Raw genomic sequence first — 14,181 nt, 5'->3', positions numbered from 1 at the left:
AGGAGGAAAACTGTCAGTTCTGAGAAAAGAGAAAGGTGGCCTGTGATGTCTCACACACTGTCTCTGGGTCAAGCGCCACGCTACCCTGTCACACACATTCGCTGAATTCCCACATCTGCCCTGTCGAGGTGAGTATGACTCTTACCCACATTTCACCAATGAGGAAAGTGAGGCATACAGAGGGATAATAACTTGCCCAAGGTTCCAGAGCTATTGGATGGGACTGAGATTTGAACCCAGGCAGTCTGGTTTCCTAGCCCTGTTTTCTCCAGCAAAGGGACTGAATATGAGCATGATCAGGAAAGGACATCCTCTCTCTCCAGGACTCTACTGGAGACACACTGAATAATGTTGCCTCTCAGAATCCATGATTTTTCTGTGTTTCCATCATAACCATTCTTCTTCTTTGATGCGATTTTAAAAAATATACTAATGTCTTCACTTAGGTCATGATTAAAGTGTTCCTCCATCTTTTGGCTTAAGGGATCATGTTGGCTTCATTATATTTTAATTTGAAAAAGCAAGCTCTCTAGTAGATGCAGATAACAGATTGGTAGTTGGGGGGGGGGCGTGGGGTGGGCAGAGGAAGTGAAATGGATGAAGGGGTTCAAAAAGTACAAACTTTTACCTATAAAATAAATGTCATGGGATGTAATATCCAGCACAGTGAAGATAGTTAATAATACTGCATCTGAAAGAGTAGATCTTAGAAGTTCTTATAAGAAAAAAACTGTAACTAGGTGTGGTGACAGATGTTAGCTAGATTTATTGTGGTGATTATTTCACAATATATACAAATATGGAATCATTACGCTGTACACCTGAAACTAATAAAATATTGTATACCAATTATACCTCGATTAAAAAAAAAAAGCAAACTCTCGTTATGACCTTCTACCAACCTGCTGATGTACTTAAACCTGATACGAATGATGAAGGAATGGGGTGTGGTGGAGGTGCCGAGTTTATGGGTCTGGATGTGCTGGAGCTAGAAAGACAAAACAGGGGAAATGCAAGGTGATGATCTTATAGATTTGTTATTTGCAATCACTGAAATCTAAGCACTTTTTGTCAAAGATATAGTCATTTTCTATTAGTCTGTAGAAAATAATACTTGTTGGGAAGGAAGAATTTCTTGTTCCCTTCGAGGTCCTTCCAGCCAACTAAGAATCAAATTGACATGAGACAGATAAATAGGAGAAAATCAAATTTAATTTTGTACGTATGAGGAATCCACACAGACACGGAAATTCCAAAGACATGGAGCACCTGGGAGGCTCAGTCGCTTAAGCCTCTGACTCTTGATTTCTGCTCAGATTGTGATCTCAAGGTCGTGAGATCAAGCCCCTCGTTGGGCTCTGCTTAATTAAGCATGGAGGTTGCTTAATTTCTCTCTCCTTCTCCCTCTGCTCTCCACCCCACCAACGCACACTCACGCACACATTCACGTGTGCACCCTCTAAAAAGAAAAATTCCAAAGGCAGTCAGGCAAAATGAGGTATGTATGTCATTCTGAAGTAAGGAAAAGGAGGTAGAGATCTGGGACTTCAAAGGGAAGGAATTCAATTCGCAGGAAAATGAGAAAGAGTCAACAGTAAGTTTGCTGGGCCTCTCAGAAACAAAGGGACATGAAAAACTAATCAAACATGTTCCTCCCTGTCTGCCACACCCAGTTCATGTCATGACATAGTTATTTGTGGTGATAGCTGTCCTCCTGGAACAGATCCTCAATCTCTATTCTTGTAGGCAGTTGTGCAGAGGTAAAGAGCTTTTCCTGAAACTCCTGGGTTTGATTGCTTTTTAACTCAAAATAGTATTCATGCCAAAGTGGCATATCTTGGGACATCCTGCCTTTGGCCACCATATACTGTTAAAAATTGCTATTTTATTTTCTTCACCACTAGTTTTTGGTTGCTGGATTCCAAGGTGAGAATAGAAACTGGTTTCAAGATTTAGTTCAAAGGTCCCCTCCTCTTGTAAGGAATTTCCAGGTCACTGGAATAGAACTAACATCCCTTCTGGGTTCTCACCACAGCTAAAACAAACTTCAATTACAAGACAAAGCTGTAATGCCAGGTTTTAAAAAAAATTATTTATTCATTTCCCAGAGAGAGCAAGTGAGAGAGAGAATACAAGCAGAGAGAGCAGCAGGCAGAGGGAGAAGCAGTCTCCCTGCTGAGCAAGGAGCCCAATGCGCGACTGGATCCCATTACCCTGGGATCATGACCTGAGCCAAAGGCAGATGCTTAACCCACTGAGCCAGCCAGGTGTCCCAATAATGCCATTTTAAATAAAGATTTTATTTATTTACTTATTATTTATTTTGAGTGTGAGGCGGGTAGGATGCGGCGGAAGGGCAGAGGGAGAGGGAGAGAATCTTAAGCAGATGCCATGCTGAGTGCAGGGAGCCAGATACCAGCCTCCATCCCAGGACCCTGAGATCATGACCCGAGCGAGCCAAAACCAAGAGTCTGGTGCTTTAACTGACTGAGCCACCCAGGCCTCCCATGTAATAGCATTTTTTGTTTATAATCCTCTGTCTTGTAGAATAAGTTCCTTCTGGAATTAATCATAGCTTATTCTTTAAATCACTGTGGCAGGGGCTAGCTAGAATATAATAATACACAGCTAATGTTTATCTACGTATCTGTCAGGCATGGGGCTGAGCACTGTTCTGAATGATCTCATTTAACATTCACAATAATCCTACGTGGAATACATTATTCTATCTCCGCTTTATAGGTAATGAAACTGAGGCACAGAGAGGTTTCCTTGTGTAGAGGGGTTCTTCCCAATACCAAACAATTCTGTCAGTAGCAGGATGTGACAGTTCAACTAATTGATTCCGTTTTGGGGTTGTGGTTTTAACAACCAAATACATAGTTTTCATAAATTGTAATATTGCAAGGTGACACTGTCATTCAGTGTATAGCAAGTAATAAGAGATTATCCTTTCATTGGTTTGATTTCTAGTCTAAAAAAATCATAAATTCTTCATTTACACAAACTTTTAATTCTCTTTTTAGAGGTCTTACACATTCTTTGATCAAACTATTGATTATGAGAGCTTGGCAATTTATCATTCAAGGTTAATTAAATTAAAAGATGATATGAGGTACAGGTTCCAAGATGGAGTTGCTTATGCTAGGTCAAGTCACCAAACTGGGGCTTAATACCTAACCTAATTGCAGTTTCAACCTCTGCCAGAAATGTAATTTTACCAATCAGTCAGCAATTTTCTGGTGAGTACCAATGAGGTAATCTTTCACATGGGCTCTCTTCATCCCTCCCAACCCCCCAAGGAAGAAGAGAGAATCCATCTAATAAGATCCCCTGCCCTTTCCCGTAAGGGAACTTGACCTTGCCTGAAACAATCCTTTCTTTTCTTTTGCTAATAACTTCCTTGTCCACTCTCCTTCCTACAAAAACCTTCCATTTTATACAATTCCTTGGAGCTCCTCTCTGCTTCCTTGATGTGATGCTGCCTGATTCATGAATCACTTCATAGAGCCAATTGGATCTTCACATTTACTGAGTAGAGTGTGAGGTAATTAAGACAGGGGATCTGTGGTTCAACTGGGGAACAGCGGGCTGTAGAGAAAATTTGTATGTTTCTGTAGTTAATTTTCTGAGCAAATTTTATTGACCTTTGAGGTCTGAGCTAAAACAAGTCTGGAAGTAAATTTATGAATGTCTACTTAATGAGTATTCCAGAGAGATTTACCTCTCCAGAGCTTTTTTCCCCCTAATGTCAAAGAGCAGTAAACCCCTTCCAGGACCATGGAGACATCTCCTGGAGTAATCCTGGAGACTCCGCTTTTATCCTCCCTGTGGAGGAATTTAGTTATATCCCAAAGGGTGAGAACCCAGGATTCTTTTTCTTTGTGTTCTAAGAGAGACTTACTTCATAATGAGAAGCAAAAGAGTTCTCTTTGGGGCACCTGGGTGGCTCAATAGGTTAAGCATCAGACTCTTGATTTCAGCTCAGGACCTGATCTCAGGGTCGTGAGATAGACCCCCATGTCAGCGGCAGGCTCAATGCTCAGTAGGGAGTCAGCTAGAGATTCTCTCCCGCTATCCCCCACTCATGGGCGCGCTCTCTCTCTCATAAATAAATAAATAAATAAATAAATAAATAAATAAATAAACATTCCCCTTCTTTATCCCTCAGAAGGGGAGGAACATGCAGATTGATTTTGCAGAGAAAGCTTGCTTCCCCGCAGTAGTCCCTGTTATGACATCTGGTTCTCATCACATTGTTCCAGGGGGAAGAATTAAGACAAAGGAAAGGGGCACCTGGGTGGCACAGTCGTTAAGCATCTGCCTATGGCTCAGGGCATGATCCTGGGCATTCTGGGATCAAGGCCCACATCAGGCTCCTCCGCCAGAAGCCTGCTTCTTCCTCTCCCACCTCCCCTGCTTGTGTTCCCTCTCTCGCTGGCTGTCTCTCTCTGTCAAAAAAATAAATAAAATCTTAAAAAAAAAAAGAATTAAGACAAAGGAGAGATGGGATGACTATTCGTTGTATACAAATAATAATTTGCTCTGCTCTAGAAACTCTGTGTTGGCATACAGGATAATTTAATAAATATAGGTATTACAAACTTAAAAGAAATGTATACTCTGCCTAGAACCAATACAAATAAAACTCTCTGCTGACCAAACAAAACAGGTCCACTGGCTGAATTCAGTCCATGAGCTGCCAGTTTGCAGAAGCTAGTATCAGGTGTGCACTGTGTTTGGGACGATGGAGTCACAAAGCNCTGAATTCAGTCCATGAGCTGCCAGTTTGCAGAAGCTAGTATCAGGTGTGCACTGTGTTTGGGACGATGGAGCTCCTGAAAGAAGAGCTCTCAGGAACCTGAAGAACCAGTAGGGAAAAAAAAGATAAGAGTTATTTTGACAAGAGAAGACATTTTTCGCATAGCTATTTTATGTCCTGCTTTTAAGAAGAAGAAGGGAGGTCCCTCCCTGCTCAGCGACAATGCACAGACCACCGCTTGCAGCCAATGAGAAACCTTCACAACCTTGAACTCTTGTTCTTCTCCAGTGAACTTTTGTTCAAAACCCTTGCCAATTTCCTCCCAAATCCTAATAAAAGCTGCCCTTCCCTTTGTCTCTTTGGACTTGCCTATGGTTTACCCAAGCTTGCCATTGCAATTCCTTTGCTATTCCCAAATAAACCCGTTCTGCTAGTAAAATAACTGGCTATTTTATTTTTAAGGTTGACAGGAAAATATGCTGTTAGATCATAATTTGAAAGGTACCCAAAAGATCCCCTTTCCCAGAGCAAATATTGTGCTATGTACTTGTCAAGACCTCAAGACCTCCAACATCCCTGTTGCAAATGCATTGTTTTGCTAATTAGGAAGTGTTATAATGCTAAACTATCTAAGGGTGCTAACCCTAAAAAGAGTTGTCAAATGCTGATATCTCTATATTAAGCTGTTCATCCATCTTTACCCAAAGGCAGCTAAGAGCATCTGCCTACGTATTATCAAACAGTTTACCTAAATGTTCAGAGATCAAGGTAGAGAGAAGCCTTGATCCCAAACCTATGAACCAGGGAAGTTCTAGGCAATTCTCAGGGTGGGAGGTCTCTTAGCATGGAAGGAGCAGCAAGAGTGCACTGGGCATTGGCGTGGTGAGGCAAAGCACTTCAAGAGGAAGAAGCGCTGAAAGAGGAAGTGGGAGGAGGCCCTGGGGACAAATTGCATGCTTCTTTAAGTTGCTTGTTAGTTTTTTTTTTCTTTTGTTTTGTTTTTTCCAGCCCCAGTTATGAAACTAGTGTTTTGTATGATATGGAGAAATGTTTTCTAAAAGAATATGGTAGCTGTCCTTTAAGAGGCTGACCACACATGCTGGGAATTATGTTAAGTGAGCTTTTTTAGTTGACAGGTACAGAGACACTCAGATTACTTTCAGTGATGAGGGATTTTGGTGAGGATGTGCAGCAAAGTCAGAAGAGGAAACAGCTGCGAGCCAGTCCTCAGGGGCCACAGTAAGGGAGCAGCGTTCAGGGTATACAGCCGTACACAGGGTTCACAGAAGTGAGCATGCTTCTGGCTGCTGCTGCCACTCTCAGACTGGCACCTCTTGTTCTCCCCTCAATGAGGGATCTTCTTTGCTTAGTAGTCTAAAGTTCGACTTTGTCTTTGAGTTTGTTGCTTTTTTTTTCTCTCCTTGCCCCCAGCCATTCTCCCTGCCATTGTGGTGTACATTCCAGCTCTCTGAAAGAGATTTACCTTGGCCTGACAGAGAGTGAGAAAAAATTTCGTGTCAGTTAACAGAAAACCAAACTGGCAGTAGCTTAAATCAGTAGGGCTTTATTTTTTCCCCTATAACAAGAGTCCAGAGGTAGATGGTTGCAGACATTGGTTCAGCTGCTCAATGCTTACATTGGCTTCTCAAGCTTTCTACTTTTCTATTCTTCCATTTTTAGCTGTTGGCTTCTTATCCTCGATCATGTTGTCTCATGGTTGCGAGGTCACTGCTGTATCATGGGCCTACATTTAGGGCAGGAAGAATGGGGGAGGATCAAGGCTAGCAAGTTCTCCTGTTGCACCTATCACATGCTCACACACACACACACACACACGCACACACACAGACTTCTGCTTATGTCTTATTGACCAGAGCTGTGTCATATGATGACGTGTAGCCACCAGGAAGGTTGGGAAAGTGAGTATTGAGTTTTGACAGCCTCTATTGTGGGAAGGCAGCAAGGTGGAAGGATACTGAGAAAGTTTATTTGCAGTCAGGTAGTGAACAAGGTCTGCCACAGTCAACATCTTGCGTGTGGCATCTATCTTAGGCAATGCTCCAAGACAAGTCATCTACTAAAAGACTTCGCAGTCGATGGATCGCTGTCCTTGAGTCAGAGGTTGACTGATATGATCAGATGTCAGCACAACATCCATTTCCTTGGGAGGGGGCTGGGTTGCGGAGCAAAATTAATAGTCCTTTGGTACCAGTATAATATACAAATGTCTAAATTCTCATCAGTAACTCCATTATAGCTTAATCAACCATAAATTTAATTGTATCTGTCAGAATCCCACATCTATTCACAAGCTTGCTTTCATTCATATATTTACTCAATAAATATTAGTGTAATGATAGTGCTTATCTAGGTACAAGGGATGTGGCAGTGAAGAAAATAAGGAGCTTACTTCCTAGTGGAAGAGAGAGAGAACTTATGCTCCAATAACCTCACTGTTCTCTTCGGTAATGATTGGCACAATTTCAGTACTTATATATTTGTGGAGAGAGATACATATATCGCTATGTATAGATGGTAATAAGTGCTATGGTGAAAACATAAGTAAGAGGCAGTGTAGAGGCATGGGTAAAGTGTGAGAGGGTAGGGGAACATTAGCCATAATTTATAGAATAATTAGAATTCAGAACTAAATGCTTTGGCCACAGACTTTTCAATCTGCTGCCTTTAAAGGAAAATGAGCAGACATTTCTGCTCTAGTGAAAAAAGGAAGGAAATACACGGAGTCAGGAACCAAAGTGCATAGTTTGTACTACACTCTCAGTCTCTGTTCTCATTAGATCATTGTGTAATATCTTAAGTTATTTTATTTGGCCTATTAATTTCCTGTGTTGATTGTGGCCTACAAAACGCAGCCTTAGCTCCTGAGGGGCACTTCAGCTTATACTTGGCTTCGGAATTATCCATCTGTTACTCTACATTGGTTTTTTTGTTGTTGTTGTTGTTTGTTTGTTTGTTTGTTTTTGATTTTAAAAACTCACCAGAGGATATAGAGGGACCACCATATACTTGGATATCCTCCGGCCCTCCAGCGCAAGATTTCTACCGAGGCAACTGCCATTGCTCAATTGGCTTCTGTGTGGCTATATAAAATTATATATTGGAGTTTAAACCTTTTTTTTTATTGATCATCCTCCTACCCTTCTTACTAGCTTGTGAGCCCCAATCCCTCAGTTTTGTCCAGACTAATTCCTTCTTATCCTTTAGGTCATGGCATAATTCTAACTGCCTTAAGAAAGAATTTCCTTAAAACTTAGACTAAACTAAGTTTCTGTTTATTCTCCTATAAATCCGTTGTTCTCCTTGATAAGGATTACCACAATTTTAGTATTTATTTACGTAGTAGTTTGATTAATGCTTGTTTAATCTCTCATAGACTATAAGCACCATGAAGGCGGGGGCCATATCTCTCTTATTCAGCTCTATATCTCAGTGTGTAACAGGGTTGTGTATACATAGTGGCACTCAATAATATTTAGTAAATTAATAAACATCCTTAGTCCCCAAGTGACTAGCAAGGTGCCTCAGAAGGACAGGTGCTATCTTGAATGCTGATTGTGAAGTTCTGCCCATAATCCCCTTTAAGAATAGAACATTTAGCCCTATCCCCTCCTTGCTCTTGGGAGTACCACTGGCAAAAAGCCTTAACTGTCAGCATTCTTTGGATAATGCTTCAGTTAAAGAAATGGACAAGCCTAAATCATGTCCCCTTCCAGGGGTGCTTTGTATCCAATGACCAATCAATGTTGGGAGATGAAAGGCCAGCCACTCATATCAACTCATGATACCTCTGAAAACTATCCCAGTTCCAAGGGGTCAGCTGAAGCCTTTGTTAGGATGACGTCACAGATCAGTCTCTCCCTCTGCTCAATCCTGTTTCTTCCACCTCCTTTCATAGAGGTTGATCTCAAGAGCACACAACAGCATGTCCTCCATGCTAATCTCCCCTGCAGAGTCTACATCATAGGTAACCCAACCTGTGATGGCTACTAAAAAATATTTACTGAACTGAATTGAATATTATGTTTTGTCCTTCTCCAGCAAAGATTAGTTCTTATTTATCCTCGCATTCTTGCAATGATTAGGCGCCTTTCACATAGTGAGTGCTATTGTTTGAATGTTTATGTCCCCCCAGAATTCATATGTTGAAATTCTAACTCCCACAGAGGATGGTGTTAGNCTTTCACATAGTGAGTGCTATTGTTTGAATGTTTATGTCCCCCCAGAATTCATATGTTGAAATTCTAACTCCTACAGAGGATGGTATTGAAATGTGGCCTTTGGGAAATGCTTAAGTTATGATGGAAACCTCATGAATGGGAATAGTGCCCTTATAAAAGAGGCTCAGAGAGCTCACTCCCTCTCCCATCATGTGAGGGCACAACTAGAAGTCTCCAACCCCCAAGACAGCCCTCACCTGGTGATGCTGGCACTTCATCTTTGACATCAAAGTCTCCAGACTTTGAGAAATGAAATTCTGTTGCTTATAAGCTTCTCAGTCTGTGGTATTTTGGTAAAGCAGCCTAAAGAGACTAAGACAGTGGGCATAATAAATACCAAAGTATCCCCAAAACTTGGTCTAGATAGAGGTAAAGTATCCCTATCTGAAGTGTGGTCTTAGAGCCAATGGCACTGGCATTCTCTGTATATTGTTACAAATGCAGTCTTGAGGCCCAACTGAATCAGACCAATTGAATTAGAATCTGCATTTTAACAAGATCCTCAAATGGTTCATATGTTCATTGAAGTTTCAGAAGTACTGAGCTAAGAGATTTATTAATATAAATGAAATTATCCTGTTAATAATTCCTTTCTAGTTTGTACAGCATCTTAAGTTTTTTCTCTCTAAAATTTTGCTTAATGCTAGCGCAATCATGCATTCTTTTATTCAACAAGTACCAACCAAGTGCCAAAGATTTTGGGGTGATGGAGCTTACATTCCAGAAGGAGGAGAAAGTAAACATGGATAAGTGCATATCAGAGCATGTGAGGGAAGGAAAATGCTATGAAAAATAACAGGGCAGGGTAAGATAAGGTGAGAAGCTGGGTTGTGATTTCAAATTTCCGCAGAGCATTGATAACAAGATACTTGAAGCAGGTGAGGTAGTTAGCCATCTAGGTATCTGAGCATAAGGCTGGGGTGCTCTAGGAAGGCAGAGGCCATGTGGCTGAAGAGGAATGTGAGAAATGCAGAGTAATATGGTCAGGGAGGAAGGAGGGCAGATCACACGATGAGAGGCTGCTTAATATATCGCTACGTGATATTTAAATTGCTGAAAAGATAACACAAGTTGCTTTTCCTCCAAGGACGTAGTCGTTCTTGGCCAAGCCAGTTCTATGCAGGCTGTGGAAGTCTGCGCAAACCCTTTCACCACTTAAGCTTTAGTTTCCTCAAATATAAATGCAGGGATTAGAGAAGGCATTTAGGGCTCTTCCTGTTCTAAACTCTTAGGCTTCCAGATGCCTTGATGGCGAAGTCTAACAGGGTTAGAGTAAGGACCGTGGTTGGGTTGTGGCCTCAGGAAAAGTTCTGCAACCCCAGAACACTGTAAAAACAGGAAGAAGAATCGCAGAAGGTGGTGCCAAATCGAAAGAACCTGACCTTTGGATCCAAGTTCCCCATAAACCTGTGAGCCCTTGTCACGACCACAGACTTCCACGCCCTTAACGCCCTGAGCCCTTGGAGCCGGCCTCTCCTGGCCTTCTCGTCCTAGTCTAGCCTCCCAGGCCACACCCGGTGTGGCAGTCCCTATCCTGTCTTCCCCCTCACGTCTCGGTTCCCAGTCTCTATCCAGCCGGGAGAGCAGGCCCTGGCCCCGCCTCACGGCTCTGGCCCCGCCTCACGGCCCTGCCCCACCTCCCCGCCTTGGCCCCGCCTCTCCGTCCAGGCCCCGCACTACGTGCACGCCCGGCCGCCCCTTGGAGCGCTGGTACCCTGGTCCGGAAGTGACGCGACGCTTGGGCTGCGGGCTACACGCCCGCATTCTCTCAAGGCCGCACCCCGAGTCACCCCTGAGCAGCATGGCTCTGCAACTTCTGCTCGTCCTCGTCTTGCAGGCCGGGAGCTGGGCTGAGTTGAGCCCCGCGGATCTGGACCTGTCTTCGGGTACGTCGCCTTCGGCGGGGCGGCGTCCGGGTGGGGATGGGACGGGGGAAGGAGTCGCTCGGGTGTGGAAGCACGGCCCCGCGGGGTCGCGTTCTCGCTGTCCCGGGACCTCGCGCGAGGTTCCCGGACGCCCCGAGACGTCTGCGTGGGCGGCCGCCGGGAAGGCCACTCCGGGGCTCCGCGGTCAGCGGACTTCAGTTCCCTTTCTCTTGCCTCTTCCGTTGTGCCTAAACGACAAAAGAGCCTCTCGGTCTTCCAGTTCTTTTAATTCGTTTTTAGCTAAGTGAGTTTCTCGGTCGGCATTTGGACAGTGTGCCACAGCTCGTGACTTAAATATTCTTAGAGTAAACCCAAAATCCTTAAGAAAGAAGTTGTTCTTCCCCCATTATGAGAAAACTTCAGTGGCAGTGTAGGTAATGCTGCGTCTAAGTGTGGCAGTCGTGTGGTGAGTGCCCTGGGAACAGATTTGTCAGGCTCTACGTCTCTTAGCTTAGTTCCTCGGAACATGTTATTTCTGCCTGCTCACTGAGATTTCCCTGGAAATAAATGCAGGGAATACGTTTTCCAAAGTTCGGTTGTCATGGTGATTAGGAGCTCCCGTGAAATCAGTGAATTTCTTCTGCAAGAGGGTTAAACCTAAAGTATCAGAAACCCCTCAGTCTTGAGTGTCTGGTCTGTATCCATAGTTAGCAGTTGCCTGGAAGGGGTCAGGGAAGCTCCGCCTTCTGCACCCTTGGCAAAATCCGGGTCCGAATCTCTATATTATGGTTTCGTCTGTGATGTCGAGTTAGGGGTGCTGCATTCATATCCACCTGTCCTTTGGCTTGCTCTTTAAGAGGCAAGCAAACAAATAATCAGTCATTCCCTGGGACAGACATTGTTCCCGATGTTGGGAGTACAAAAATGGGAGGCACAAGGAGGTCTGCCCAGTTTGTAGAGAGGTCACTGCTACTCAGTGCAGAGCTTGCAGTTAGGCTCCAGAGTCCAAGTTCTTACCCACTCTGCAGAGACTGCCATTACCTACAGTAAGTTAGTCATCTACAAGGGCAATTACAGTACATTGTGATAAGAGCCTGGACTTTTGCACAGGCTACTGGAAAAGCAAGATAGGGGTACCTGGGTATGACCAGGGGAATCAGGAAGGACTTCACAGAGAAAGATAATAACCCCAGAGTTGAAGCTGTACAGCTGTACCTAGAGGTACGGAGAGATTTGTGTGTGCAGAGGGAGAGTTGTGAAACTGTGTGTTGAATTAGTGGAATACTTCATTGTAGAATATGTGTGTGAGGATACAAGGGGAGGTAAGATAGGTAGAGAGGTAGGAACCCAGTAAATGAAGTGCCTTGTCATGTGTATCAAACAACAAAGGAGAGCAACATAGCATTGGCTAACTTAGGCAAACGGGGGGATTTATTGGCCTAGAGAATCCAAGCAAAAGTTAGAAAGGTAGAGATGCCACATGGGCCTCAGAAAGCTGAACTGGTCACTCAGAAGTGCAAAGGCTATTTCTTAATTACCGACTCTGGATGTGGACAGCTTTTCCTGCTTGGCAGGAATCATGGATGTGGACAGCTTTTGGGCTTTGCATCTTGTAGCTTCCGCCATCCTAACAAAATCCCAGGTGAAGGCTCTGATTTGCTTGCTTGGGTCAGGCACCAGCTTGCAGGGGAAGGGCCAAGTTGCAGGGAGTGGCGGGAGGGGAGTTTCCAGAAGAGAAATATTCCTGAAGGAAGTACAGGTGCTAGGCCAACAAAGTAAATATGCTTACTATACCTTACTCTAGTCGGTGGGTGGTCACAGGATTGTTTAAAGAGGAGAAATGATTTTATGCAGAATCAGGCCGTTTTGAAAGACCGTTCATCTTATACAATGGTTTGGAGGTAGACTCGAAGAAAGGAGGCCAGTTAGGCCACTGCTTAAGTTGGGATGAGTCAATGAAAATGGCAGTTTAATGCAGAAGAGAGGACAGTTTGAAGAACATTGAAAAGGCAGAGTCAGCAGGACTTAGTGATTGGATGTGGGAAGAGGATGGCTCGGGTTCTTGGTTTAGGTAGAGCATTAAACCATGAGCCATGCCCTTCTGAGTACAGACAGGGTCTTCCTAAGCCAGGTACCCCGACCTTAACTTCCAGTAGCCTGTGCGAAAGTCCAGGCTCTTATCACAATGTGCTGTAATTGCCCTTGTAGATGACTAACTTGCTGTAGGTAATGGCAGTCTCTGCAGAGTGGGTAAGAACTTGGACTCTGGAGCCCAACTGCAGGCTCCACACTGAGTAGCAGTGACCTCTCTACAAACCGGGCAGGCCTTGATTTCTCATCCATTAATGCAGATACCGGTAGCACCTACTTTATATGATTGTTGTGAAAATGAGATAAGTTAATAGCGGTGCATAACACTTAGTAACTGTTAGCTCTATAATCATGATCCTTGAAAGCAGAAAGGGTACCTTCCATTTTTGTGTACCCAACACCTGGAATAGGTGGGGCCCCTTGTGATTACACAGTTTGCACCACCTTGAGGCCCTCTGTGGGAGTATTGCCCCTCTGCTCTGATAGGAACATTTACTATGGCCTTCTGTACTCCAGCATTGTGTAGACACAAGTGCCAGTGACCACCCCCCTCCTTCTTTCAGTGCATTTTCGATACATTTATCTAGATTTTTCAGTGTATTTCTCTAGTTTGTGTTATGTTCCCTATGCTTTTAAAGTTAGTTTAAAATGTAAAGCCTCCATAGTCTCTCATGGTTCATTCCCCCTTCTGTTTACACCCCCTTCATTCTTCCCTTCCTTCTCCTCCCGATCTTCCTGCTATTTCTTCTGTTCCATAAATGAGTGAAACCATATGATAATTGTCTTTCTCTGCTTGACTTATTTCACTTAGCATAATCTCCTCCAGTCTCGTCCATGTTGCTGCAAATGTTGGGTAATCGTTCTTTTTGATGGCTGAGTAATATTCCATTGTATATATGGACCACATCTTCTTAATCCAGTCATCTGTTGAAGGGCATCTCGGCTCCTTCCATGATTTAGCTATTGTGGACAATGCTGCTATGAACATTGGGGTGCATATGGCCCTTCTCTTCACTACATCTGTATCTTTGGGGTAAATACCCAGTAGTGCAATTGCTGGGTCATAGGGTAGCTCAATTTTTAACTTAAGGGACCTCCACACTGTTTTCCAAAGTGACTGTACCAACTTGCATTCCCACCAAGAGTGTACGTGGGATCTCCTTTCTCCACATCCTCTCCAACATTTGTTGTTTCTTGCCTTGTCAATTTTTGCCATTCTAACTGG

At 43.6% G+C, this 14,181-nt stretch overlaps 1 protein-coding gene and 1 long non-coding RNA gene across 2 annotated transcripts in view; one reads left to right on the top strand and one right to left on the bottom strand.

Annotated features, from left to right (window-relative positions):
• Nucleotides 1-6,306: 6,306 nt before the first annotated feature.
• Nucleotides 6,307-10,850, bottom strand: LOC117804001. The gene is made up of 2 exons (XR_004628150.1): nt 10,715-10,850; nt 6,307-6,506 (listed from the first exon to the last, which is right to left on the bottom strand). It is a non-coding gene; the product is annotated as an uncharacterized LOC117804001 (long non-coding RNA).
• IFNGR1 (interferon gamma receptor 1) overlaps nt 10,670-14,181 on the top strand; it is a 21,961-nt gene continuing 18,449 nt past the window's right edge. Inside the window, exon 1 of the mRNA XM_002915085.4 lies at nt 10,670-10,886. Coding sequence (XP_002915131.2) covers nt 10,802-10,886 — 85 coding nt within the window. The 5' untranslated portion in view covers nt 10,670-10,801. The remainder of the gene's footprint in view (nt 10,887-14,181) is intronic.

This window comes from Ailuropoda melanoleuca, chromosome 10 (assembly GCF_002007445.2).
Source record: "Ailuropoda melanoleuca isolate Jingjing chromosome 10, ASM200744v2, whole genome shotgun sequence".
In the NCBI taxonomy this organism is placed as follows: domain Eukaryota; kingdom Metazoa; phylum Chordata; class Mammalia; order Carnivora; family Ursidae; genus Ailuropoda; species Ailuropoda melanoleuca.
Note: the sequence above shows the minus strand (reverse complement) of the source record. Positions and strands in the feature narration are given on the sequence as shown.